Here is a 27,579-nt window from a genome sequence, read left to right on the forward strand (position 1 = left end):
GGGAAGTGACGAGAAGAAGACGAACTGGTGTAGATAGTCGAGGAGTTTCAAGAGTCATTCTCACAAAGTCCCCGAAGGTCGACGCGATCTCCGTCACCACAGTTATCGAACACTGTGCCTTTCATTTCACTCTGTCCATCGATAACGACATCCGCACATCGCAAGATCCATCGCCGTTCGCTTCGTTTCAGCTAGAGAAATAACCAAGTCAACAATCATTCAATATGGCGAACCTCAACTTTGCGTACTCGAGCGCGCCGCTGCGCACGATCCAAGAGATCCAGTTCGGGATCTTCTCACCGGAGGAGATCAAGAATATGAGCGTTGTCCATGTCTTGTATCCTGAGACAATGGTACGGACACTTTGGTTGATCTCTCTTCTAATGATTTGTTCGCTGACAGTGATTTCCTTGGTCTAGGATGAACAACGGTCACGTCCTCGCGAACAAGGTCTCAATGACCCCAAGATGGGCTCCATCGACCGCGGCGTCTCTTGCGCTACGTGCGGTGAGAACATGCAGGAATGCTCTGGTCATTTCGGTCATATTGAGCTTGCAACGCCAGTCTTTCATCCTGGTATGACAAGAAACTGCTTGTTCCAATTTTCAAGTGCTAACCACATTCCTCTACTCAGGGTTTCTTACCAAGGTCAAGAAGCTCCTCGAAATCGTCTGCCACAACTGTGGGAAGATCAAGCTAGATGAGAGCAATCCAGCGTTCAAGGATGCTCTCCGTTGGAGGAACCCCAAGAAACGATTCGATGCCATCCACAAAGTTTGCAAGCCGAAAGACATGTGCGAGGTGGATCCGGTCGACATGGACGAGGGAGATGCTGGTCCTGGAAAGAAGCGAGCTGAGAAGAAGGTTGGCCACGGCGGTTGCGGCAATCGAATGCCCGACGTTCGGCGACAAGGTATGAATCTGAAAGGCAAATGGAAGCCGGACAAGAGCGAAGATGATGCCGTTGTTCGAGAGGAAGAGATCTCTCCACAATATGCCTTGAACGTCTTCCGAAACCTTACCGGAGAGACTGTCGACCTCCTTGGACTCAGCAACGAGTATGCTCGTCCTGAGTGGATGATCATCACTGTTCTGCCCGTCCCTCCTCCTCCTGTCCGTCCGAGTATCTCCGTGGACGGCACTGGCCAAGGCATGCGTGGCGAGGACGATTTGACCTACAAGCTGAGTGATATTGTTCGTTCCAACTCCAACGTCCGCCGCTGTATCTCCGAAGGTGCGGCCGATCACGTCGTCCGCGAATTCTGCGGCCTCCTACAGTTCCATGTTGCGACATTCATGCAGAATCCCATTGCGGATATGCCGCCTGCGGTTCACAAGTCCGGGCGTCCGCTAAAGACCATCCGTTCTAGGTTAAAGGGGAAAGAGGGCCGTATCCGAGGCAATCTCATGGGGAAACGCGTGGACTTCTCTGCTCGTACCGTCATTACTGGTGATCCAAATCTGTCTCTCGACGAAGTTGGCGTTCCCCGAAGTATTGCGCGTACTCTCACTTACCCCGAGACGGTTACACCATTCAATATTGCGAAGCTGACTCAGTTGGTTCGCAATGGCCCGAACGAGCATCCTGGCGCGAAGTACATCATCCGAGACACTGGCGAGCGTATCGATCTGCGACATCACAAGCGTGCAGGCGAGATAAATCTGATGCACGGATGGAAGGTCGAGCGCCATATTATCGATGGTGATTACATCCTCTTCAATCGTCAGCCCTCTTTGCACAAGGAGTCCATGATGGGCCATCGAGTCCGCGTCATGCCATATTCGACGTTCCGTCTCAACCTGTCAGTCACGTCACCGTACAACGCCGATTTCGACGGAGATGAAATGAATTTGCACGTTCCTCAGAGCGAGGAAACTCGCGCGGAGATTATGAACCTATGCATGGTTCCCCTCCAGATCGTCTCACCGCAAAAGAACGGTCCGCTTATGGGCATTGTCCAGGATTCTCTCTGCGGGATCTACAAAATTACTCGTCGCGATGTGTTCCTGGACAAGGAGCAAGTCCAGAATCTTCTCCTGCATGTCCCCGGTTGGGATGGCACCATTCCGCACCCTTCGATCATCAAGCCGCAGCCGAGATGGACTGGCAAGCAGCTCATCAGCCTTACCTTCCCGGATGGCCTGAACCTGTTCACTGGAAGCGGTGAAGGCAGGTGTCCACTCAACGACGAAGGTCTCATGGTTCACGGTGGCGAGCTTATGTATGGCATGTTGTCCAAAAAAGCTGCCGGGTCCACGCCTGCTGGTATCATCCACGTTATCTACAACGAGCACGGTCCTGAAGTGGCGGTCAACTTTTTCAATGGCGTGCAGCGAATTGTCAACTACTGGCTTCTGCACAACGGCTTCAGCATCGGGATTGGTGACACTGTACCGGGTGCCAAGCTTGCGCAGGACATTCAAGACGTCATCAACGAACAGAAGGTCGAGGTCGAGGAGATTACTCGGGCTGCTACCGCCAATGAACTGGAGACGCTCCCCGGTATGAATATTCGCAAGTCCTTCGAGAGCAAGGTGTTCAAGGAATTGAACGGCGCTCGTGATAGAGCGGGTGGCATAACTGAGAAGGCTTTGAAGGACCTCAACAACGCGCGAACCATGGCCATGTCTGGTTCCAAGGGTTCTGCTATCAACATTTCTCAGATGACGGCTCTTGTCGGTCAGCAGTCCGTGGAAGGATCGCGTATTCCTTTCGGCTTCAAGTATCGCACCCTGCCGCATTTCACCAAGGATGACTACTCACCGTCGTCTCGTGGGTTCGTCGAGAACTCCTATCTACGTGGGCTTACGCCTTCTGAGTTCTTTTTCCACGCCATGGCTGGTCGTGAAGGTCTTATCGACACCGCAGTGAAAACTGCAGAGACTGGATACATCCAGCGTCGTCTTGTCAAGGCTCTCGAGGATGTTTCGGTCCGGTATGATGGAACTGTGCGCAACTCTCTGGGCGACATCGTTCAGTTCATCTACGGAGAGGATGGCCTTGACGGTGCACATATCGAACGCCAGGCCGTTGACTTCATTGTCTGCTCTGATCAGGCTTTCGAGAAGAAATTCCGCGTCGATGTCATGGATCCCAAGTTGTCTCTTGGCACGGACGTTCTTGAGCAGGCCAACGAGATCCGCGGTGATATCGAAGTTCAGCGATGGTTCGATGCGGAGTATGAAGCCCTCCTTGCCGATCGAGCGTTCCTTCGTGAGGGCAAGGCCGATGCCGAAGAGCAGTATCAGCTTCCCCTCAACGTTGTTCGCATCATCGACAACGCCAAGACCAAGTTCCGCATCAAGCATGGTGCACGAAGCGATATGCATCCTGCGGAGGTCATCCCGATGGTCAAAGATCTTCTCGACCGCCTAACGGTGGTCCGTGGAGACGACCCGATAACGAACGAAGCTCAGCACGATGCGACATTGCTCATCAAAGCGCAAATGCGGTCTCATTTGGCATTCAAGCGCTTGGTCAAACAGCATTCACTGAACAAGCTAGCCCTGGAGAATATTCTGGGCGATATCGAGTCTCGCTTCGCCCGCGCACTTGTCAGCCCTGGCGAGATGGTTGGTGTGCTAGCAGCCCAATCCATCGGCGAACCCGCGACGCAGATGACGCTGAACACCTTCCATTTCACGGGTATTGCATCCAAAAACGTCACCCTTGGTGTCCCACGTCTCAAGGAAATCTTGAACGTTGCTGTCAACCTCAAGACGCCGTCCATGAAGGTCTACCTCGAGAAGGATAAGCGTGACGACCAGCGCTGGGCGGCGAAATTGCGAAGCCGCATGGAGCACACCAGCTTGGGCAGCGTTACGGAACTGACGGAGATCGTCTACGATCCTGATATCGAGAACACAATTGTCGAAGCGGACCAGGACATGGTTGAGTCCTACTTCATCATCCCTGAGGACAATGTCGATGTGGAATTGCAATCCCGATGGGTCCTTCGTATCGTGCTCAGTCGACGCAAGCTCCTGGACACAGGGTTGACGGTTGCCGATGTTGCCAGTGCGCTCAAGGCCGCCTTCTCCCAACATGTTGCGATCATCTTCAGCGACAACAACGCCGATGAGCAAGTCATCCGTGTCCGTCTGGTCCACGGCAAAGAGGACGCAATCAGCGATGAAGAGGATGCCTCCTACCGCAAGTTCGAGGACCACATCCTCACCAAGTTCACTCTCCGTGGCATTCCTGGCATCGAACGCGCTTACCTCAGCACCAATGATCATATCCACTACGACAAAGAGGGCACGTTGGTCTTCAAGAAGGCGGATCCACTTTGCACAGAGCATTTCCTAGATACTACCGGTACCGACCTTCGCGCTTCGCTGGCCATCGAGGACGTCGATCACACTCGAACCTACACGAACGACTTCTCCCAGATTTTGGCGGTCCTTGGCATTGAAGCCACCCGAGCCGCGTTGATGCACGAATTGTGGCAGGTGTTGTCATTTGATGGTTCATATGTCAATCATCGTCACTTGGCTCTTCTTGTCGAGGTCATGACCTCGCGCGGCCTTCTCATGCCCGTCTCTCGATTCGGTATCAACCGTGCAGATACCGGCGCATTGATGAGGTGTTCCTTTGAGGAGACCGTCGAAATTCTCATGGAAGCCGCAGCTGTTGGTGAGCTCGATGATTGTCGCGGGGTTTCCGAGAACGTCATTCTCGGCCAGCTTGCGCCTTTGGGTACTGGCGATATGGAAATCCTTCTGGATCAAGAGATGCTCAACCTCATGCCCAAGGACAACCGACGTCTCGGACTGGGTGCTGAGGTTGGCAACATCGGCCAATTCGATGACACCGGTGCATCTACGCCATATCAACTGGGCAGCCCTACGCACGAAGGTCTGATGGCTGGCGTCGATTACAATGCGCCGTTCTCGCCGATGGTCGAGGCGGGAACCGCCGAAGCAGGTGGCTTCACCTCCTATGGACGCGATTACGATGGCTTCACGAGCCCTTACGCATCCACCGACCGGACGAGCCCAGCTTACAACGCTACAAGTCCTTTCACCGCTGGCGGCATGAGCCCGGCGTCCCCTGGGTACTCGCCGACATCCCCAAGTTACTCTCCAACTTCGCCTATGACCAGCCCGCGGTTTACAGGGTCTACGTCACCCAGCTTCTCCCCGGCGTCCCCGGCTTATACGCCGACATCTCCCCGCTACTCGCCCACGTCTCCCGCGTATGGGCACTCCCCGACGTCGCCTTCCTACTCTCCGACCTCCCCGTCCTTCTCTCCGGAGAGTCCGTCCTACTCCCCCACCTCACCAACTTACTCCCCCAACACACCCGGGCACCGTAACTACTCCCCCACGTCGCCCACGTACTCCCCCACTTCTCCCGTCTATTCGCCCACTTCTCCGCAGTTCGCGGGCGCGACCACGCAACGTTCGCCCACGTCCCCCACATCCCCTTCGTACAGCCCAACGTCGCCGATGTACTCCCCAAGCAGCCCTGCCGGCAACAACCAGTATTCGCCGACTAGTCCGCGGTACAGTCCGACCAGCCCGACCAGCCCGACCTACAGCCCTGGGGCAAGTGGGACTCCGGGCAATGCGGCATATAACGCGACCAGTCCGCAGTACAGCCCGACCAGCCCGAAGTATTCTCCAACGTAAGTCTACTTTCTTTCCATCCATCATGACCGGCGAATGCTTACAACGAATCAGATCACCACGATGAAAAGAGCATACCTCACTTGTGGGCGCGACCGCGAGAACGAACGGGCAGTGGAAGCCATGAATCCTCGTTTGATCCTTCGTTTCCCATTCCCCAGCACCTAAACAACCCACAATTTCCAAAAACCAGCAACTTCATCTACTTCCTGCGTGGCTTTTTTTTTGCTGCCAGCTGTATTAGCCCTCCAACACACACTCACGGCGTTTCCAGCGAGGGGTGCTTTCTACTTTTTTTTTTCACCGAAGCGCACCTGCATCTGCACACGCACGAGCACACGCACGCCCATCGGGGGGTGACATTCAAAAAGGAACATGCATTCAAAAATTGGAGATGGGGTTATGGTCCATTTGCGTTTTGCCGTTGCTTTTTATCGGCTTCGTTGTTCTGCATGCGCGTGGAGCTATGCTAGAGGAGCTATATTAGAAGGAGAGCGGCAGTCGGCGGTGGAAGGTCGCATGGTGGTGGTGGTGGTGGCGGCGGCGGTCTTCGATCGCTTCTCGGATGAGGGATGAGATTGGTGTGATGCACTTCTTTCGTTCGTTGCATAAGAGCAGAGGGAGAACGACGGAGGTGAGAGGGATGATGGTCACCAAATTGCGACGTCGACGGTTGAAAAGTAGAGGGGATAGCAGGGGATAGCAGGGGATAATTAAATGAAATCAAAAAATCATTGAACCAATTTGTGAGCTCTATTTGGACAGGGCTGTGACTTGTTATGAGTGAATACCAGTAAGTCGGTCTTAGATGGAGTATCTGACTCCTTGATGGTGATGATTTCATAGAGGGAGGATCGTGGACAGGGATGAGGGAAACTTGATGACAACGCGATAGAGGATGACATCTGGCCGGTTTCCAAGAATACCCCGAAGCTAACAATCACCCGTGTTCCTCCTCCTCCTCCACCACCACCAGTGTTTGCTTGTAAATGAATAGGCGGAACCTTCCTGCTCTCCAAAATCATGACTATCATCTTATGATCCCTTTGATTCTTTAGACCGCGGTGTACAGATGAGGTGTGCCTGCTTCACCAGCTGCAATGGGCAGACATCGTATAGGACAGCTCCTGAAGCTGCCGTTATTACACCGTATGAGTTGCCCTTGTCGATTATTGCTGTCCTCTGTGTATCTGCTAATATACGCGATCAGTATTACTGCTTTTCTCCCTCTTGCCTGTCATACAAGGTGCAATCCAGGAAGCCGACCGAGATAGCGCGACCGAAAGCATATCCCAAAAACCCATCACGTCTGGCGCATACAAGGATGGAGGTGGAGGATCCCAGGGAGCAACGCACAGCGAAGAAGGTATATCACCCAGGAGGCCCATAGGCAGAGACATTAAGTGCTCACATTGCGATCTAGCCGTTGCCGAAGCCATCTCAATCCTCGACTCCATCAAACCCCTCTTCTCCAACGTAATCCCGACCCCCAAACAATCCGGCCTCCTCAGCACGACATTCCACTACGCAAAGACCCTTCTGATACCCGGTTTCTCCCTTTCCGATCAATTCACAACGAATACCTCTCCCCAGGACGCGTTATCCGTGCACAATGCTGTGGAATGGCTTGACGTGGCAGCTGCCGAGGGGAGCGCCGACGCCATCTATCTCCTTGCCGAACTGAACTTCTGGGGCAACTACTCCCATCCGCGGAACTACACCGAAGCGTTCGAGCTCTACCATTTCCTCGCGGAAGAAACGGGGAACGCCACGGCGCAGCGAATGGTGGGATTTTTTTACGCAACCGGCCTCGGCGACATCGTGAAACCCGACCAGGCGAAAGCGTTGTTATATTACACATTCGCGGCGGACGGGGGCGATCTCCGGGCGGAGATGTCGGTGGCATATCGTCACCATATGGGCATTTCGGCTCCGCAACATTGTGAGGAGTCGGTGCACTACTATCGGTCGGTGGCTAGGAAGGTGATTGCGTGGGTGCGCTCCGGGCCACCAGGGAACTACGCGCTCATTCGAGAAGCGTATGCGCTATCTGATGAAGATGGGGGATTGTACGGCGAGGGCGCAAGTGTGAGCAGCACCGGATCGAATCAAAAGCATCCAGGTATTATCCATCAGGATGCGCCTGGACCCGGGTTGGAAGACATGCTGGAATACCTGGACCTCATGGGCAGGAAAGGAGATATCAAAGCGAAGTTCATGCTTGGAAAGTTGTACTACGAGGGTGCCCGCTCTCTGCCACAAGACGTCAAACTCGCGAAGGAGTACTTCCTTGGTATCGCGCGACAATACTGGAATAAAGACGGGAGTGAGAACGAGGGTCTGAGCCCACAAACTCAGAAGACTGCAGCTCGAGCTGCCGGCTACCTGGGCCGCATGTTCCTTCGCGGCGAAGGTGTCCTTCAGTCGTTCGAGATCGCGAGAACCTGGTTCCAACGTGGTATCAGGGTATCGGATCCCCTCTCCGAGTACAGTCTCGGCTTGATGCACCTCAAAGGACTTGGCGTCGAATCCGATCCGTACATGGCGGCCAAGTACTTCACCGCCGCGGCGGACGAGCACCTCCCGTCTGCCCAGGCGCAGCTAGGGATCTTGTTCTTGGACCAAGGCGATATCAGCATCGCGCTGCGCTACTTCGAGCTCGCGGCAAGGGCGGGCCATGTCGAGGCGTTCTACTATCTGGCCGAGATGACGTGGCATGGACACGGCCGCACGCAGGACTGCGGTCTCGCAGCGGCCTACTACAAGATCGTCGCTGAGAAAGCAGAGGCGTTCGTCGCGAACTTCCAGGAGGCGAACGACGCTTATGAGATGGGGGATCGTGAAGCTGCATTGGTGAGATATTTGATGGCGGCCGAGCAGGGCTTCGAGACCGGGCAGAGCAACGTGGCGTATCTACTCGATCAGTCTACTCCTCGCTGGTCGCTTTTATACTGGCTTCGTGAATTCCTAGCGAAATCCCTAGACAAGGCGCACCTTACCCTGAGCGTTCTCTCCTCTCTCCAACCCAAAACCGGCTCCATCTTCAACAACCCCACCCTCGCCCTTATCCAGTATACCCGCGCCGCCAAGCAATCCAATATCGACGCCATGGTCAAGATGGGCGACTTCTACCTCTCCGGCGTCAGCACCTCCACCGACCCCGAGAAAGCCGCCGCCTGCTACCAAGCTGCCTCCGAAACCTGGCAATCCGCACAAGCGATGTGGAACCTCGGCTGGATGCACGAAAACGGCATCGGCATGCCGCAGGACTTCCACCTCGCCAAGCGCATGTACGACCAGGCGCTGGACACCAACAAGGAAGCCTACGCACCCGTCACCCTGGCGCTGGTCAAGCTGCGGTGCCGCGCGATGTGGAACCGCGTCTCGGGCGGCGCGGTCCACGGCATCGACGACCCCGACGAGCGCGACGCGAAGCCGAAGACGTGGACGGAGTGGTTGGCGAATTTCTTGGAGAACGCGATCGCGGCGGACGAGGCGCGCATGGCGCAGATGGGCGAGGTGGACGATTGGGAGATGGGCGATACGCCGCGACTGGGGGGCGGGTCAGAGGGCGATGGGTACGGTGAGGCGTATCCGTACGATGACCTCGATTATTTGGACGATGGGATTCTCGAGGGGTTGATCATCCTCGCGTTCGCGGGAGTGTTGGCGTTCCTGCTCTTTTGGCGGCAGCAGCGGCAGCGGACGCGGGAGCGGGAACGACAGGAGCAGGAGCGGAGACGGACGGGGCAGGTCGAGCAGGATGAGGTGAATCGAGCGGCGGATCAGGAGGGGGTGCAGGGGCTGTTTCCGGGGCAGAACGAGCCGGGGTTCATGGATTGGGTCGCGGGCGGAGTGGGACATTGATCACGCATGGTGCTGTACAAATAATCACTGTTAATCAAGACTTTTCTTTTGCATTGTCGTCAGGCAGTCGTCCTGTTTTTCCGCTTAGTATCCAAGGCCGCTGGTTCCAGAAGTCTTCTTGGATGATGTCGATGTGTTCAATGGCAACGGTCGCCTTCAAGCGCCGTTTCCGGTCTTTCTCAGCAACCGTCTTCGACTGTGGTGTCGGGGTCTCAGGGGCGCTGGTTTCACTGGAGCCGAGCAGAGCGTGCCGTGACTCCAGCTCAAACGAACGATAGAGCACACTACCCTTTTTGAAGACATCGGGTTCGCGGTTGTAATTCATCCCGTCGCACTCCGCGTACAGAATTTCGTGCTTGTCTTTCGACACCGTCCCTGACAGACGCTTTTCTGCCGCTCGGGCGTCTAGGCCGGCTTTCTGAATCAAGCTCCAGAAAGAGGTGTTATAGAGATTGTTGATATGACCTGCGTCGATTAGGAGCCTTTCATGGCTGGACAGGAGATTGGGCACGTACAGTCGGCCTGGCGCCAGCTAAAGTAGTCCCGTAAACTGGTCACATCAGGGTACAGCACAGCTCTTCCATCGAACGATGGGAGCGGCGGGATCAGCGGTTTGTCAGGAAAAAAGTTGGTCCACAAGTGGACATAATATCCGGTGAATGTAGAAACGATGGTAGAGACCAGTTTACTGTGGCTGTTAGTGAAGGAGACCTCCTCTCCTGAACTAAGGATGCCCGTACTTTGAGCGTCTCTGGAATAAAGTACAGTCTTTATGAAACAGAAAGCTGTCTCGCATGTTAGTCACAGCTCAGAAGGCTAGACGCGATTGCTACCTACCTGAATTCGTCGCTCACGCCGTACGCGAGAAGCAGATCAGGGATATCTTTCATGACGCATTGCGCAGCGGAGTTCATGAGGTCGATCGCCCTTCGGTCGTTTGGCTTCTCGAACCCATATCTAGAACAGAGCCTGATAAAGAGTCAGTAAAATGCAAACTCATATTCTCGGGAGTTCGAACTTCGTGAAGCCTCTGCCGTCGATTCTGATCACTATCCATGTCCTTGATAGGAGGTTGTCGGGCTGCTCGAAGGTCTTGACGTATTCGTACCTGCGCCAATTTTAGTGCTGATATATTGGGAAGGTTTCGATATTGTTACTTTGAATTAGCCATTAGGAATTTCTATCAGGCAACGTATACAAATTACTCATAATCTTTTCAATGATTTAACGGCGAAAGCGAGAGGCATCGAGCATGAAGTCAAAGCCAGGTTGGGGTCACGTGACATTTTTGATAAATACTGATTCTGAGTCACAATGGACAAGAATTTCCTAGTATTCGAGAAGGACTATATGGATATAATCGCACTGAATCGAACCGCTCGAGTCCAGAGCCAAGCACTTGGCTTTCAATGCGTTGTCAGTCATGATGATATTCGGCGCGTCAGCTCAATCAGTTCCCAGGTCAAGTCGGGCAGCCCGCAGTTCATTGTCTGGATTCAATTCTAATATGCCAACTATACAGGTATATGGAGCGGATTCATCACCCTGAGATTGATTCAGCGCTGTGTCGGACAAGAAGGGTCTTTAGGGGAGGACTTACGATGCGCCTCCATCAACCACCAAGTTTGCTCCAGTAATATAACTACTGAAACCAGAAGCTAAAAAGCCAGCCACTTTTCCAACCTCCGAGGGGAACCCAGCCCTCTCTAAACCGATGACCTCTTTCTGAGTCTGCAGACTCGATGGCGGCAGCTGCGTGCTCGTTCCACGCATATCAGACTAGTCACGAGGTCAGCACATTGAGAGAGCCCGCAATGTCGCGTATTAAAGGTCTAGTACCGGTTTCAAATCGACCCCTACATCAATCTGCCCTGGACTAATACAGTTAATACGTACACCCGTTCCCTTCAGCACAGCAACGCCAGCCCTGACAACCCCCAAAGCAGCGTGCGAGCTCATCGTCAAAGCAGGGCCCCAGCAGCCACCATACGTGCTAGCGACGGAGCTCACGACAATGATGCTGCCATACGCGGCGTCTTTCAGCGCCGCGTTGGGGTAGTTGCCTTTTGGCGTGGTTTTACCCATTGCTGGCGGAGCATATTTAAGCGCGAAGAACGGCGCCATGCTGTTGGTCTCGAAGCATTTGCGGAGGTCGTCGGGGGAGGTTTCGTCGATTGAAGGAGGCCCGAGGAGACCCGAGGAGGTGACCCAGACGTCGAGACTTGACACCACGAGTTAACAGCGGATCGGTAGCGCGTGGAAGGTTAGCTTACCGGCCCCATTGGTTCAGGATATCGTCGATCAGACTCAGCGTGTCTTCCTCGGTCGCGAACTTATACGGGTATGCGATGATCTTCGTATTCGGGTAGATATTGGTGGTCTCGATGATAAAAGCGTCGAACTCCTTTGTGGAGGCATCATCACACGCTACTTGATACTCAGCGAGGAGCTCAAATACTTACTGTCACTGCTGGAGGAGCGGATGTCGTCAATGGACATACCGTATACACAGGCGGCACCGTGAGCTAATCTTGGGTCAGCGGACTTTGCCTTGGCCTGATTCTCATGCACGATTAACTTACCAGCAAGTTCCGTTACGATTGCTCTACCAACGGGTTGAGTAGCTCCGGTGATTATGCAAACGAATCCATACTATCCGGCGTAATCTCAGCATTGCCCTAGCTCTTCTTCAATATAATGACGTACCAACTTCCCATCTACTCTATATGGCGAAAAATGCTCCGAATCTATGTTGTTCATTGTATAATCGGCCATATTGTCCGCTGCTGCCACTCTGCGTCTATACAGGATCGTCCACTCGTCTTAAAAGATCTTGATCGTTTAGTTAACTAGTAACGGGCCAGAAAGTCAAGAAGAAGGATAATTCCCGCCATGTTTGATCTTTTTAGCGTCTCTGACAGCGCCTTGCAATCCATGGGAGATTGTTATTCGGTGGAGATATACGTTGGATTGGGCCGCTCAGCGGAATCCATGCATGACCTTATCTGTACTCCGTAATATCGCCTATCAGAATCGATCATTTATCAACATCACTCGATCCGCTAAATTCGCCACAGGCATAAGCTTTGGATTAGGAAAGATTCAATTTGATATACTCCATCCAACGTGGAAGAATTGATGACCTTGAAACGTCCCCCCGGACCGAGAGCGCTCGATCGCTTGACAATACCCCGGTATCTGTAGCCCTTTTGATAGTCGATAAGCTTCTCCTTTTCCGTAGACTGTGGGGGAGCGTCAAAGATGAACAACCATCGATTTATTACCCCCCGAATTCCTCTATTTGAGCTGCTGAGGTCATGGACGCAGGTAGGCCAATCGACTACCGTCCTGAGCGTAGGAGCTTCATCAAATCAGTCATAATCAGTCAACCCCTCTCTGGTTCAAACTACGACACCTGTTCATAACCAGTACATCCCGCTGGTATGTTACACAGCTAGCCCTCCCAACCATACAGCATGGAAACGTCCCAATCATCACTTTTGTTTACCAGAGGACGATTTCTTGACCTACACCCCATTTGCCCTGAGAATCCTGCGATGTACTTAGACTACCAGTAGGGAGAATGGGATCCTAATCAGTGATTGACTATCACTCCACACTGGAAATCCGGCATCGGTATAATTGCTGAAAACCGCTTTACGGCCCTCCGAGCTTTTCCATGGAGTAACTGTTTAGCCTGTTTCTGTTCTTCGCTCAGTTTGCTCTCCCTGGCGCCCACAATGATCCGTGATCCGTATTAGCAGGTTTCTTATACCCCAAAGTTTACAGGCGACTTACGCAGTCGCTTTTCCACACAGCATGTCACTAAGACTATGGGGCTTCTTGAAGTCCTCTTCATCATCAGAAACTTGTGGCCGCAGATACTCGTTGAAAAGATTCCACTTCTTCCGCTCCCCCGGTCCGTCACTTTCAATCGGGGCAAGCTGGCGAGAAAAGGTATCGAATTCGTGCTCTTTCATCCAACCGATTCGTTTCGGGATGAATGACGCGGATCCGGACTTGTGAGCAAGGTCCTCAAACTTAGGAGACCCAGCTAAGATTTTGGCTCCGTCTCTTCGGTTCCCCAGTCGTCCCAGTGTCTGCTTCCATTCTTGAACCAGTCTCAGCTCCGCCATCTAGAAGGTAACTACCGCCCTCGACGTTGGTTACTTTCAAACCCCTTTGGTCCCAGGCCTGTAATGTGAGAGGACCGGTATGGTTGAGAGAGATATCTTGGGAGAAATCCACGAGGTTTTCAAAGCACCGCACATGATAACACTCTGTGGGATGGCGAGCGCCAACCACCGGGGACTCCAAGCGATGACCCCATTTCTTACCTGCGATGGTTTGGATATTGCGGCCGGGATCCTCGGCGATCCGGTAATCCCTCTCTTCAATAATCCCATCGCAAGTAGGAAACTGGTATTTTGCGACCGACAACGAAGGAATCGTTAACTCAACCCAACAGAAGACGGCCTTTTGGCCTTTACTGCTAATATGCTCGCGAAGTCCGAGCGGAGCATCTCTGATGCGTTCTTCGTCTGTCGGTTTAGCCAGGGGGGCAAAGGATTGCTGTAGACGGGCACGGTAGGACTGAGATTCCTCCTTAACCTCAGGTGACCTTGATCTCCTCTTTGATGGTAGCTTTGCGGGATGCTTTTTTTTCTTCCGCCCTGCTCTCGTTCCTCGATAGTGCCAATATTCACCTTCTGGTCCCACTCGTGTTCCCGTTCTGTTCATGGCTGTCATTTTTCCGATGCACTGTGAGGTGGTGAAGGATTCGGGAAGTTTTATGTAGCGGGGAGGGTCAAAATGTTGGGGAGATGAAAGAATATTGGTTGGGATAATTGTTACTGTGGAGAGTAGAAGTAAGGTACCGGGCGTGTTTTGAATTCACCTGGTGTTGTCACATGTCGGTCATATAATTCATGTTGCATGTAGTAACAGTCATGTCTTTCGCCTTTGATGTCTGCGTTCAATCAGATAAGAGGCGCTTTTCTGGTCCTAACCCAGGCATATCATAGGATCTAATTGCACAACTAACAACCACTATTCCCAACTGCCATGGTTACCTGGAACCTACTCATCCTTCTCCTCCGGAATGGCCTCCACCTCGTCCTGATCCTCCTCGAACGTATTCTCAGGCACTTGATACAACCTCAAGAGCTGCTTGTTGGGATCCTTGATTAGTACGTACTTCCCATCCTCGCCCTTCAGGACCATGTCGCAAATGGTGCGAACGATGCCCCATCCATTGTTCAGGTTCAGGTTCATCTGGGTGGCGAAGTCTTTTGGCTTATAGCCAAGAACACCGAGGAGGATATGGTCGTTGGTGTTCTTCGGGTTGGCGCGGGAGACGAATCTAGTCGGACGGTTAGCTTTACGTTGAGTAGGCTTGATCAGGTGTCTGCTTACCCTAGCTTCATCTGGTCGGCGTTGGCAAGGATACTTTGAGTGGTCCATCTAGCCAATTTGCAGCTGTTGTTCTTCATCTCCGTCGCCACGACGGCACCACGCTGGCTCTGGAGCTTGGTTCGCCAATCCAGGGCACCACCGCTACCTTGAGCCTTGCTATCGAACTCGTTGAGGGCCTTCATGACCAGGTGTTGGTCTGCACCGACACTATTCTTCATCACAGCATCCAGTTCAGTTCGGACGATCAAGTGAAGCGGCTCCTCATCGCGCTCCAAAGACAGATCAAACCGTCTGTATCGGTAGGCTTTTGATGCGGGCGGGTCGGTCTCGACGGACGGGTTGTAAAACGGATGCTCGTTCTGCATTTCCTTCTTTTGGCTCTCCACCTCATTGACGACTTGGAGTGGGAAAAGTTGATTGATGTGGGTGGCTTCCATCATGAGGGCACCGGGGTTGTTGATCGAGTCCTTGCTGCCTTCTGAGATCTCCAATGGAGCATCGGTGGCATTTTCGTTGACCGTGACCATATCCAGATTCGATCCTTCTCGCTTGTCGATAAAGACCTTGTTGCCGTGCTTGGATAGAACCACATCCCATGAGTACACTGACCTCGGAGCGCACATGAGCATGGAAAGGATGTTGTCGGTGGCAAAGATCGTCGCCTCATCCTTCTCTGAGAGCTCCTGGATGATCGGGTCGCTGCTTGTCGTGACATTGTACGCCGCTCTCTCGAGCAGCTGAAGCTTCTTCTCCGAGGTCTTCGCGCCCGGTTGCTTGTCGAAAACGCGGTCGTAGTAATATAAGAAACCGTAGCTCTCCAGGTCTTCGGCATCGCCCGCGTCCAAGTTCAACTTCGTCAATCGAGCGAACTCAATTTCCTCAAGCAACGTCCAGTCAGGCCGGACCGCGACCGAGGGATCACGGTTCCGTTGCGGCTTATCATCGCGCCAGCCGAACCTTCGTCCACCGCGACCGCCACGACCACCACGGTTGTCATACCCGCCTCGCTGGTTTCGCCCGTTGTCGACTCGCTGGAAAGTCCCCCGCCCACCTCGCTGTCCCTGCCCTCGTTGGCCTCGGCCTCGGAAGATCGTACCACCACCACGTCCGAAAGTCCGAGTTTTGGGAGTGCGCGTGTTATCGACGACCGAGAAGGTAGCTTCCTCCTCCGCTACCTGGATGGCGAACGGATTGTTCGATTGATTCGCGCCATAAACCTGCTGCTCTGCTTGGAGTTAGCGAGGGATTCGGATAACGATGGAGTATGTTGTACCTCTGAAATTTCGGCCACCGTATCCGCCTCGGTTTCGATCTCGGTCTTTGCCATCAGTCCAATCGGCCATCCGCCCCAGCCTATCGGATTTTGAATATGGCGCATATGGAACGCCATCGAGGGTGGACTCGTTGGACACTGGCGGTCCCCATCCATCTGTCGATGGTGGTAGGGCGCTGATTAGGTCATGGAGAGAAGGAGCCATGACTGTTGTTTATCCAGATCAGTAAGATACCTGGACCGGAATAACTTGACGTGTGTGAGGGTGAAGTCGAGGGTGTTGGCGCATAAATCTTCAGATGCGGAACTTGTGGGTGGATGAATTTGGTGGAAGTGGCAGGGGTTGTGGCGAGAAATCTTGGCGGCATTCGATATTGGCGCCTTACTGCCTGAAATGGTGAGATTGCTGCCTAGGTACCTTGTTGCCTCATGCCACTGTATGTCTGGTGTCGCCACCCGATCATCGGACGTTGCAAGAAGTTCAATATCTGGTTTCGAAAAAGAGGTAGCTTTCAAGGTGTTTTTGGTAAGGGTAAACTCTCGAAAATGCACCTGAGATACTTTTGAATCAGTTAAGATACCCATGGCGAACTGCCCGGCAGCATGTTCGCTCTCCCTCCCGCCTCCGCAGATTCACGAGTCCAGCACGAGGTCGACTCCAAGGACAACTTGGGACATCAGATCAACCCGTCCCGACCATGAGCCCCAAAGTCAAGTGAGGTTTAACGTTTCATTTGAGCGGGATCCGTCATCCTATTCCTTAAGGGAAATCGAGATTGACCATGCCGGGGAATCCAAACTGCCCTGCACTCGCTTTTGCGGTGTCTGTGACTTTTGCAGCTTGGTCAAAAGTTTTCTCAGGGGACGTTATGGATCTCAAATGCTGGATTGGCTCCAGTCCACACCAGTGAATTCAAGCCCGAGCCCGCTCAAGGTGCTCGTGGAGTTAGATGCTCTTGCTTTTATGAGGGAATGCGCCGGGTGGCTTATCGATGGGCGCTTGACCAAAACTGGGGACCCATACATTCTCTCCCTGCGTGGCAAGATGTCCCTTATTCAGGATGATGAGTTATTGCAGCAGAACACGGATGTAGTCGTGCCGCTAGAGCTTTTTGCTGAAGACGGCAGCGTTGCCGCGGAATACTATGGAATCCATCGGAGACCGCTGGACAAACATGCCCTAAATGATCGCAACATGGAGAAGCTAAGAGCATGGCTGGATGAATGTGATAAAGAGCATGGCAAGTGCAATGAGCCGGAACTAAAGGAGGAGTGGGATGAAGAAATGTGGGAGGATATCCCAATGAGAAAATTCCTGCCAACTCGTCTTCTTGATGTCGGTGACGCTCACACTGGGCGTCAACCGAAGCTAGTAGTATCACGAGAGCATTTTAATGAAGGTCAGGATGTGAAATATTTCGCCCTGAGCTACTGTTGGGGCTACGAAGAAGAAGAACGGCCTTTCATGACTCTGCGGCAATCATTCTCTGAGCACCTAAAAAGCGTACCGTATCTGTCGCTTCCAGAAACCTTCCGCAACGTCATCGATCTCGCAAGAGATTTGAATGTCCAGTATGTCTGGATCGACAGCTTATGCATCATTCAAAACCTCCGACGTGACTGGCGACGCGAATCGGCTCAGATGCGGAAGATTTTCAACAATGCCTACTTAACGATCGTTGCTGCGTCCGCATCCTCGAGCCATGGCGGCTTCTTGCATCGGGATAATGGACCGACATGTACCATATCGATCGAACAGTCTGACGTTGATGCCCCGGATCCGGCACACTATTCCTACTCCCTCCGCCATCGACCCGGCGTCAAATGGTGGGGAAGCGATAAGATGGCCGGCATCTCTGGCGGGCGCTGGATCAAGCGTGCATGGACGTTTCAAGAAGAGCGACTCGCCAAACGGGTACTGATATTTGGCGAGTCGAAATTCTTCTTTGATTGCCGCGAATTCGAACGAGTGGAGGATACAGATTATCTACATCTGCGGCCGGACTGGTCTGAGACGCTCTATGGCGTACCAGAAAGTGAATTGATGCAGTCGATGATAAGCCAGGTGTCGGGCTTCAGTGCTGGGAGTGCAAGTAACCGACAGCGGCAGCAGCCGGGCATATTCGATCACTGGCAGACGCTTTGCAACCATTACTCGCGGCGACAACTGACGTTCGAGGACGACAAGTTGCCCGCGCTGTCGGGAATGGCGAGTACTCTCGGCCTGAAGGTCAAGTCGGAGTACTTGGCAGGGCTCTGGAAAGATCATTTGTACCACGACCTGTTTTGGCAGACCAAAGGCACGGCCACCAAAGTCGGGCAATATCGAGCTCCCTCGTGGTCATGGGCGGCGCTGAAAGCCGAGGAGATCCAGTGGAAATACTGGTACAGGTGCCTCGACGACAATTGCAAGCGCTACAGCGATATTTTGGAAGTGGATACGATGATCGATGGAATCGATCTTTACGGGGCGGTGGTTGATGGATTTCTGAAGATCGCTGGCCCAATAGTTCGGGTCATGTTGACTTGGGATCCGATTGAGGGGATGGCCCGACACCCTTGGAAAGTCTCTGTCGACAGCAATGAGATAGCAAGAGCAGACTTGGATCTACAGAATGAAGGCCCGGGACAGGATGATCGCGAGCGGACCGCTTGGGCCTTACTCGTGGCGAGATGCACAGGAAGCCAATCGCCCCCACGAGGATTAGTTTTAGAAGAAACGCACCGGCCCCACATACAGGAACGAACCTTAGAACGCATCGGCATATTCAGGATCTATCCAGAGAGTTCCCCAACTTCCAAGACATTCCTTGAGAGATGGGAGCACATGCCACGAGATAAATTAATCATCATATAGGGCAAGCCATTGTTATCAAGGGAAATGAAAGCAAAGTTATTTGGAAATCGCGTCCCATGGGTATCATACAAATTTTTCCTAGAACGCCACTTTTGGTTCAGTGATGGCCTCTGCTTTTGTGAAACTGTGAAGTGATGGGGAATTGATTTGGATGGGGCAGGAAACGAAGGGCCGATGTGAACTGTCCTATCACCGCTTTGTTCTCCGAACCTCAAAGGTGTGTCACAAAGCATGCTGTGGCCCCATTCCTAATAATCCAAGAGAACCGATCCTGATGAACTCCCATTATGCAGACCGTGAGCAGCCGGTAAAACTCCATGCCTCGCCCATCAACCAGAGAAGTCTCGGTATTTGTGGATCTCCTTGATGATGCCCTCGAGTTCCTCGTCCGAAATCTTGCCCACGAGACTCGGTATTAATGTTTTCGCTTCGTCGACGCCTTCGCAGGTGAGGGTGAGAAGTTGTGATCGCTCGAACGAGTCCAGTTTTGCAGAGTAGTCTTCCAGCCATCCAGCTGCTTCGATCAATGCTTCTTTGTCCTTGAATCGGCTGAAGGTGTCCATGTACTCTTGCATTTTACTGAGGGTCCTGCAGGCAGGTGAATGCGCGTTAGCCTCCAAGCTCTCACTTAGGCAACGCAAATGATGAGGCGAAAACAAAGACACATCAAATAGAAAGGAAATCAATCATATTCAAGAAATGAAAATGGGCTGCCCTACTCGGTCTCTCGGAATCCATTTGGATCGCGATTCTTACGGCGGGTGACAAGTGTGTCGATGACCATTTTGGCCTCAGAAACCGAAAGGGTTGGAACGCCTTGGAACTCGCCAAGGATCAACTCCGCTCCAGCCTCTTCCTCACCAGGTGCAACGGTACGTTCACGAGCTGCTGGCATCTTGCAGATGTTATCGGTGGTTAATGTATGCGAGGGTGCGCTGAAACTTGAAAGGAACGGGAATGTCGAACGTTTTGAAGTCGAGCCTCTGAGTGACAAGGATCTCGATCAATGCAGGTGGAAATTGTGGAGAGTGCACGTGACTACTTGAAAATGATATTCGCCTTAGAGATAAGGCACCAATGCCACCCCTGAATTGAACTGACTGCACTGAAATTATCGGTATTCACCTTTGCGAGGGTTTGGAGTTTCCGTCTGTACTGGATTTTCTCAGGCCACCGCTTATAATGACCCCATCCTAGGTTCCACTCTGTTCCTGTCCCCGGCTCACCACTGTCTGCGTCGGCCACCCGTCATTGTACAGTGTTCTGGCACGCAATCGTGCCGGCCGTGTTGACGAACGGGTTTCCTCTAGCATTGGGCAAGACTTGGAGCGGCCGGGCAATGTATAGCTCATCCCTGATTCCGAAGTGGTAGTTTTCCATGACTCCGAAGCTGCAGCTCTCCCCCCCAGCCACGGCCGGACTGGCTGTGGTGTGTACAAGACGGGCTCTTGGGGGCGGATCCGGCGACGATGAGGAACCCATGGCCAGCGGATTCCGAACCGGCTTCGACGGACTTGGGAAGGGTTGTACCGGCGACGGAGGGGGACCCAGGGCTGGTCGGGTCGGAACCGGTTCAAACGCCGCTGGGCGCGGTTGTACAAGGGATGGGGTCTGCTGCTGACCCCAGTGCCCCCTGCACCCTCTGGATCTACCGGCCCGTCGAAGGCTTCGAGCCATGCCACGACTCGTGCGTTCGTTTCTGAGGCCAAGCGGACCTGCTGGCCAGGCAGGAAGGATGATGGGCTACCGTCGCTGTTTGTGCATTAGCAACTGTATGGAGATCGGAAGGTGGCTAGGGACGAAATGACTTACTCTGCTTCCTCCTCTGGTTGACCGGTGATACAAGCACCACCGCTAGAAGCTTCTGCACTCTTGCTCGGCATTGCTCCCATCTTGCAGCTGTGGTGTTTCTTGAATAGGTTAGAATGTGCGGATTCGAAGAAAGGGTGGAAGGAAGAAGCATACTGGAATGGTTAAGGAGGATGGGATGGGGGACTGATCTCTTCAGCTTTCATACGCCGGAGGCTGCGGTCTTTGAGATAGCTACCAACAGTCCGGAATGCTGAAGATCGTCATAGATGAGTGGCATATCTTGAGTTAAACCTAAATGCACTGAGAAGAAGCTAAGGCCGCGATATAAGGCCGCGATCCAGATCAGGAGGAGACCAGCAGCTCAAGGAACCCCCGCCACCCCCGTTTCGTTGCACTTTCCTTCACCCCGATGAACTCTCCACCTAGCTCCTCTATCACCTCGCTCTTCTCTTCCTCATCACAACTCTTTGTTGATCCATCACAAATCCTCATCCAAAATCTGTCATCTGCACATTTTCTTTGTACTGAGAGCGGCGGGGAACTCATTTGTTGGCTGGTAGCTCACCTGCTGGACCTCGATTGCCGTTGGCATCATACAGATAACTCCGCTGTCAATATCCAACAAAGTACCAGGTAAGCCTCCACTACCTCAGGCCGTCATGGGAGAGATATCGCCACCCTTGGAACACCAATCCAGTTGGTTGTGCTGCTGAGAGTTGAAACTGACTGATTCCATCAACTAGTATATGACACAGACAGAGAGTGGTGGCGTATCTCGCTTCTTGTGCTTCGTAGGGGTTGATGTCATAGAAACCTTCAATGGAAGAGCTATGGGAATGTCGAAGTCCCGAGTGAGTGAAAACCTTCCTTGATGGTATTTGAGAGAGATTCAGTCACTGATGAAGTGAGAGCAGCAGCAGCAAATTTTTCCATCACCGTGCCACAGAGTTCGCTTGGCAACAGTGATAGTCAATCCGTACGACTCATCTGGTTGACACGTCAAAGCCTGGTGAGATGGGCTGTCGTTCCCAGTGCGCGACGTCGGTGGTCGTCTACAAGGCGGCGAGGAGACAACTTTCAGCCAACACAGTCAATGGATGGCGGAAGGAGCGTGCATCTGGAGTTGGGAAAATGAAGCGGACGACTTCGGTAAGGCAGACACCCCAAAGTCAAACAATGACATCGTCAACTAACAAGGACACGAATTCCGGACAGATGTCGCTCTTCTATATGAAAGATGCATCTTGTTGTCGGTCGCAGAGCCAAACATATCGGAGCCGTTTGTTCATTTTTGAACAGTTTCTCAGTGGACTGCATATCGGCCACCAGAATCCGCGCTCCTGAACCAGTCGCACAGAAGATTCCTGGCAAACCACACTATGTGCTGATGAGGCTCTAGCCGCAGGCCTCCTCGACCAAGTCTATACCGCGTCCTCGACGACACCGGAACATAGAAATGATGCCATGGCATCTCATCCTAATCGGGTTCAAAGAAAAGAGCAGAGATTCATCTTAAACACTGTAATCCGCAGACCTCGGTGGTGAAGATAGGCCTCGCGAACAACTGGTGTTGGCTTTTCACCCTTATCACTATTTAAACACCAAAGTTTGCTCAACGGCCACGGCATCTCAACTCCATGGTTACGGCTAGCCCTACCAGCCATTCCAGCACCGTGACATCAGCCATCAACAAAGCTAAGACGGTCTGCGGATAGGTCTTCACCATGTCTTTCACCGCAAATACCAAGGCCGGGCACTGGCGTGGCTCAGGTCGTAAATTCCATTCTTCATTTGTACGGCCCTTCATCAATCAGTGGATCATTGCCCTGAGACTTCCATGTCCACTGCCGCTAAGAAAGGATGAGAGACATGGCACTCTCCATTTGTTGATAGGTGGAGGGACATGCACGGACCCCGAACCGCACCATACAGACCTGTTTTGCATGCGCCTATAAAGTTGCGGCCTGGGTTGCAAAGTGCCGGAAAAGTCATGAGATGCTGGACACAGAAGCCGTTGTGTCGCCGCTCGCCCTTCCATCTGTTCAGTCATCAGGGAGAATACTGACAGAATTTACTCCCCCGGGGGTAGGCGGAGAGGAGCCGCCCCCGCGACCCAGAAAGTTACAAAAGACCTATGCGGCCACGGGGGACCCCAATGGCTAATTGAGCCATCGTGAAGTGGAGGGTAGTCGCGCCGGCGAGGAGGTCGGGATCATTTGCGCAAGCCTGATATCCCTGAAGCCACTGGTGCAACGGATCTTCCCGTGCCCTTGGCACTCGGAAAGAAGTGGTTGATTTGGTTCCTAGGCCCACGGGAGTGTGCTGGGGCCGAACTGCAATCATTTCCCGAAGCCAGCAACAGCTGTGGCTCAAGCATTGGCGGGTTAGAGAGCCGCAGCGTCGAGGACGGGAATATAGGAGGCGACAAGGAAATCGTGCAGAAAGGTCCAGTCGCCTTGAACTAAAAGGTTCGGTGCGCTACGGCGCCAGCGGCCTCGCAAGAGCATGCTCCCTCCCCTCAACCAACTCCGCCTCCTTGTCACTACCAAGGAAAAGGCCATAGATACTGGGGACTCTTGCGTGGATAGACATGATAGCGGGAACCAGATGGCAGTTACCTCGTCCCATCCCACCCTTCCGCCATCCAGTTCGCGTCCCTGTCCTCGGACGCTCCTCCTTCGGTGGCATCAGACCACGAGTTCACTCCACGCGATCCGATCAACCCGTATACACCATCAGCCTCTCAAGACAGCTTCGGCTGCTCCACAGGGGCGGGATCAAAGTCCTAGGTATCCGTCATCCTTTCTGGACCACCCTTAAAGCTGGGGGTTGGCTCCGAAGCAGAATGTGGCTTCCGGAGAAAATGTGGGCGGACAAGTCTCTCCCAAGGCCAATGTGTCGCCGTCTCGAATTCCGAGAATTGAACCTCCTGCACGGGGCAATCCTTCTACGCCGATAGTGCTTTGACCAATATTTGCTTTTCGGGGGTTCTTTTCTGAGGGTCTCCGACGAGTTCGGAGATGTGGGTCTGATATCATAGATGGAGCTTCACGGCGCCAACTGCTCTGACTGTCGCAGACGTTTCGGCGTGGCTTCCACCAATATTTCCTTTTCGGGTTTTCGGTTTTCTTTCCTGTTATGGAGCTTTAGATCCTCATGCTGCGACGTTAACATGGGCGGAGAAGCACCGGAGGCCGGACCTCATTCGTGGACTCGTAATCGGAGACTTTGGACAAGCGCAGAGAGTGACTGAAACGACTGAAACGACTGTATCAGACACAATGGGCTCCTCGCCTTGGCGGCCCTGTGGGGTATCGTGAGCGGCGGAACCGTCTGAGTCCCGATCAGTGGTTCCCCCGGACGTTAGGGGGCCACTTTCATGTCGTTCAATGTGTACTAGCTCACCAGCATAGCACTCGGTACGATCTCACTCAATGCCGTAGCCACCTCGTTGCCGCGGTAGGTCAATACGGCCGCGAACAGTCCTCTGCGTCCGAGACGACTCCGATCCGGCCGCCGGCAACGGATTTTGCCGGCAACGGATTTCATGGGATAGCACAACATGGACAATTATTCCAGCACCTCGTCTTGCCGGGATGCAAGGTGAGGTGTGGGAGGGTCTAGGGACCAATGTTTGTTCCAAATTCTCTCCCCGACCCCCCACCACCACGAAAATCGCCAACTCAATCGTCCAGCGAAGAATCTGCAACACCGAAAGGCGGAAATGGCAAGCGAATGCGAGGTTGTTCGGATGCGGCAACAGCCCCACAATCTCATCGTAGCGGAATTCCTGATGGAAACTCTGCCGAACTACGCAAGCAATGTAGAGATCGAGAGTGCCCCAAAGAAGATCAAGTTCCGGGGTGCCTGGGGCCAGATTTGACGTTCCCTTTTGAGCCGCTGCTGCCCCATATGGTGGAGGAAGAGAAGTGGAACGAAATATATAGTGCCCAGAGGCATACCCGCCTGATAAATACCCCATAAGCCCACTCTATGCCGTCCTGAATGACGCTGACTCCTTCAGCTGGGCTTCATCCGGGTGTGGACCGCCTGACCTCCAGGTCGTCGAGTTCTTGCGAGATCCGTTACAGTATAAGTACTCTCTAGAGGGGATCGATAACCATCGCGAGAGGGTTGTTGCGCGAGAGGCCGCCGCGAAGGCTATGATCTAGGGTGGGGGTAAGGATGGTAAGTGGCATTTGTGACACAACGGACTAGACCCAGACACTAATACTCCGTAGTAAAGTTCTGATCCACTACCGGGTGCCCATCTCCGGCAAACTCCGAGAATGGACGGTCTCCCGCAGACCGACCCCGAGGAAGTTTGCTGGAGATGGGATATCAACATGCCTATTGGCCTGTGGCCGGGCTCTCCGCCATATGCCCCGCTGCGTCCGTCGCGTTGCAGCTGTCCACACGTGACGAGGGGCCGAGGCGCCCCCTTTCTAAACCCATTGTGGGGGATGGGAGGAGATCCAGACCGAGAAGTGTCCCTCTAGGACATAACCAGAGAACGATATGGAGTTCGGGGGAGGGTTATCAGCCAGAATTGCACGCAGTCGGCCAGGGGAGATGAGGAGAAACTGCAGGATCTCAGGTCGAATGCAAGTCTCATTTTCTCTCAACTGGTCGCGGAGTTCAGCGAGCCCCCTTGAAACTTCCGTCAACGAGGCCCGGAGATAGACACAATCCAGTGCTCAGATTTTGGCCAGCACAGCCAGTACAAGCATGATACTTCTTTCGTTGTCACCTCCACGACGCAACTCTTCCGGTCTAGCGATTACCACAAGCCTTTCCTGCCCCCTGTCCATCGCCGCTCAATGTGTCTTCCTTTCTCGCCTCGTGTGCGGAAGGAGAGGCGGACATGTTCAGACAAGTGTCGATCGGGTGCGTCTTGTTACCATTTCAAGAGGGAGGGAGTGTGAAGGATGAAAACATGGCTGTGTGCTTGTCGTCCATATTGTGAGCAGCCAGCTTGACATCCAATCCCAGGGTGTGGCAGTGGAGATGGGCGGTAGCAAGAGGAGGATGGTCCGCTGAGACGTTTGTGGCATTCATCAAGACCGAACAGCATGGTGGTGCTCGACAACTCTGTCTGATTGGAGATGTTCAGGTCACATCCTCCAATACTACACATGTTTGTGGTCATTGGGCAGATGCCATTATCCGAAATCCAGTTCAGATCCAGTTCCAAGTCCAGCTTTCCAGTTCGTGAGATCCAAAGTGGTCCATGTCCAGATCCAATGTTCCACTCGGAGAGATCCGGCAGAGGGGAGCAGTATCAAACATCCAAGCTCTTACAAATTCAATTCTCCGTATTCCAGGCCATTTCAAAATGCTTCGTCATCACCTCATCGATCCAAGCATGTACAGCTATCTTCAGCCCATATTCACCATTCCGCCACCACTGTCTGGTCTTGCGTCATGAACAAGTAAACGACAAGAATGAAACCATGAGCAACTGATTCTCCGACTCAACTGCCTATCCAGGTGACTCAGATAAAGATTACGTCGACACGACCGCGGATTTGCGATTCTGAAACCTACTATCGATGCTCTGGTCGTTGATCATCTGAGGCGAGATGCCATTGGAGCTCCCTGGTTATATATAGCCTTAGCCGCATTCGAAGAGCAGAAACTTGGAAAAATCCCACTTCGTAGCTTTGGCTCCGCTTCGAGAAACCTGCCAAATGAAGCGGATCCAAGAGTCTTCAGGATGCATTCACCAAATGACTGGTATTAATATGGAGAAGTCTGGTACACTGTGGAGCTCCAGGGACAAATGTAGCAGCATCGTGACAACGATGAGTCTTGCTCAGCATCCTTGATGGAATTGAAGTTGGCCATTAGCTTGCCTGCCGACAACGGCATCGTAGCCCTCAAACCAAAAGCCACTTGCTTCGTTGGGACTGCAAATCAACACCGATGAGGGGTCCTGCAGCCCGTAACTGCGCGCAACCGCACCTGGATACGGGCATCCAAGTTGAACAACAGCGGAAGGTTGCAGCATGCAGGCTGGATGGAGACGCTCAAGGTATCAGGGTCGCTTCAACCCCTTCAGCTTCTGAACCGTGGAAGGGTGGGATATTACACAGCCGTTAAGCGGGAAGCACCAAATTTGGGACCCCGTTAACTGAATTCCTCTGCGTTTTGCTCAAATGGTTCCTTGGGCTATTCTTGGCCCGTCCCTGTTGCTGTGGGCAATGGTGTGTGGGCGCAGGGAGGGTATGGTACCAAACATCCTGCGGTGGGGAGAATCCAGGGACTATCCGGCATGGTCTCTGTTCCTATTGTAGAACCCGCATATTGGAATTTGGACAGTTTCATATCCGGAGTTCCCGACTTCGCCAATCTACGATATTCTTGATCGTGATATTGAAGCAGGAAGAGAGGAGAATGATACTGTCCATGCCTCCGTGGTAATTGGGATCATCGATACGGTCCCCCCCCGGCTGGAACCACCACTGGTGTCCTTGGCGCCTCAGGCTCGGATCGTGACTTCTCCTGGCGTTTCCCGACGCTAAGGCTTGGCATTCGGCCAGCAACGACAACTTTGACAAGTCGCGCAACGTCCATCCTAAACGGGCGTTGCCAGACTCAGGTACTTCCGCGATTTTCGTGGGAAACCGAACCTCACTCCGTCAGACCATCGTGACAGTCCAAAGGACCGCTCGACTTCACTTCGCTCACTCCTCATCCCTTCACCGCCCTGGGTATTCGCTGT

At 53.2% G+C, this 27,579-nt stretch overlaps 9 protein-coding genes across 9 annotated transcripts; 2 read left to right on the plus strand and 7 right to left on the minus strand.

Annotated features, from left to right (window-relative positions):
- Positions 1-224: 224 nt before the first annotated feature.
- On the plus strand, positions 225-9,498 carry P152DRAFT_474942 (beta and beta-prime subunits of DNA dependent RNA-polymerase; the record flags this gene model as incomplete). The annotated part of the gene is made up of 6 exons (XM_033681371.1): positions 225-353; positions 420-576; positions 635-5,630; positions 5,703-5,764; positions 6,842-6,997; positions 7,055-9,498. The coding sequence occupies 6 exons, from the start codon at positions 225-227 to the stop codon at positions 9,496-9,498; spliced, it is 7,944 nt and encodes a 2,647-aa protein (XP_033532977.1).
- Positions 9,054-10,705, minus strand: P152DRAFT_438500 (tRNAHis guanylyltransferase). Its single transcript, XM_033677612.1, has 6 exons — positions 10,656-10,705; positions 10,517-10,606; positions 10,336-10,467; positions 10,239-10,283; positions 10,014-10,186; positions 9,054-9,963 (listed from the first exon to the last, which is right to left on the minus strand). The coding sequence occupies exons 1-6, from the start codon at positions 10,667-10,669 to the stop codon at positions 9,533-9,535; spliced, it is 885 nt and encodes a 294-aa protein (XP_033532978.1). The 5' UTR covers positions 10,670-10,705; the 3' UTR covers positions 9,054-9,532.
- Positions 10,706-10,873: 168 nt separating this feature from the next.
- On the minus strand, positions 10,874-12,258 carry P152DRAFT_438502 (NAD(P)-binding protein; the record flags this gene model as incomplete). Its single annotated transcript, XM_033677613.1, has 7 exons — positions 10,874-11,043; positions 11,099-11,277; positions 11,338-11,719; positions 11,772-11,925; positions 12,000-12,023; positions 12,081-12,150; positions 12,205-12,258. 7 exons carry the CDS (start codon positions 12,256-12,258, stop codon positions 11,013-11,015), a joined length of 894 nt encoding a protein of 297 aa, XP_033532979.1. The 3' UTR covers positions 10,874-11,012.
- A 621-nt stretch (positions 12,259-12,879) lies between these two features.
- On the minus strand, positions 12,880-14,301 carry P152DRAFT_515303 (uncharacterized protein; the record flags this gene model as incomplete). The annotated part of the gene is made up of 3 exons (XM_033682892.1): positions 13,836-14,301; positions 13,297-13,609; positions 12,880-12,913 (listed from the first exon to the last, which is right to left on the minus strand). The coding sequence occupies exons 1-3, from the start codon at positions 14,245-14,247 to the stop codon at positions 12,880-12,882; spliced, it is 759 nt and encodes a 252-aa protein (XP_033532980.1). The 5' UTR covers positions 14,248-14,301.
- Positions 14,302-14,392: 91 nt separating this feature from the next.
- P152DRAFT_70716 (translation initiation factor eIF-3, subunit D) lies at positions 14,393-16,531 on the minus strand. The gene is made up of 3 exons (XM_033683186.1): positions 16,187-16,531; positions 14,914-16,136; positions 14,393-14,860 (listed from the first exon to the last, which is right to left on the minus strand). The coding sequence occupies exons 1-3, from the start codon at positions 16,340-16,342 to the stop codon at positions 14,578-14,580; spliced, it is 1,662 nt and encodes a 553-aa protein (XP_033532981.1). The 5' UTR covers positions 16,343-16,531; the 3' UTR covers positions 14,393-14,577.
- A 140-nt stretch (positions 16,532-16,671) lies between these two features.
- Positions 16,672-19,261, plus strand: P152DRAFT_459751 (HET-domain-containing protein). The gene has a single exon (XM_033679746.1). It carries the CDS (start codon positions 16,770-16,772, stop codon positions 19,041-19,043), a length of 2,274 nt encoding a protein of 757 aa, XP_033532982.1. The 5' UTR covers positions 16,672-16,769; the 3' UTR covers positions 19,044-19,261.
- Positions 19,262-19,372: 111 nt separating this feature from the next.
- Positions 19,373-19,938, minus strand: P152DRAFT_474947 (RNA polymerase Rpb4; the record flags this gene model as incomplete). The annotated part of the gene is made up of 2 exons (XM_033681372.1): positions 19,373-19,631; positions 19,763-19,938. The coding sequence occupies 2 exons, from the start codon at positions 19,936-19,938 to the stop codon at positions 19,373-19,375; spliced, it is 435 nt and encodes a 144-aa protein (XP_033532983.1).
- A 193-nt stretch (positions 19,939-20,131) lies between these two features.
- P152DRAFT_483229 (uncharacterized protein) lies at positions 20,132-20,926 on the minus strand (the record flags this gene model as incomplete). The annotated part of the gene is made up of 2 exons (XM_033681932.1): positions 20,132-20,795; positions 20,856-20,926. 2 exons carry the CDS (start codon positions 20,924-20,926, stop codon positions 20,237-20,239), a joined length of 630 nt encoding a protein of 209 aa, XP_033532984.1. The 3' UTR covers positions 20,132-20,236.
- A 3,122-nt stretch (positions 20,927-24,048) lies between these two features.
- Positions 24,049-25,013, minus strand: P152DRAFT_70693 (uncharacterized protein). Its single transcript, XM_033683184.1, has one exon. It carries the CDS (start codon positions 24,835-24,837, stop codon positions 24,283-24,285), a length of 555 nt encoding a protein of 184 aa, XP_033532985.1. The 5' UTR covers positions 24,838-25,013; the 3' UTR covers positions 24,049-24,282.
- Positions 25,014-27,579: the final 2,566 nt, after the last annotated feature.

Source organism: Eremomyces bilateralis (assembly GCF_010015585.1).
Source record: "Eremomyces bilateralis CBS 781.70 unplaced genomic scaffold P152scaffold_14, whole genome shotgun sequence".
Classification (NCBI taxonomy): Eukaryota; Fungi; Ascomycota; class Dothideomycetes; order Eremomycetales; family Eremomycetaceae; genus Eremomyces; species Eremomyces bilateralis.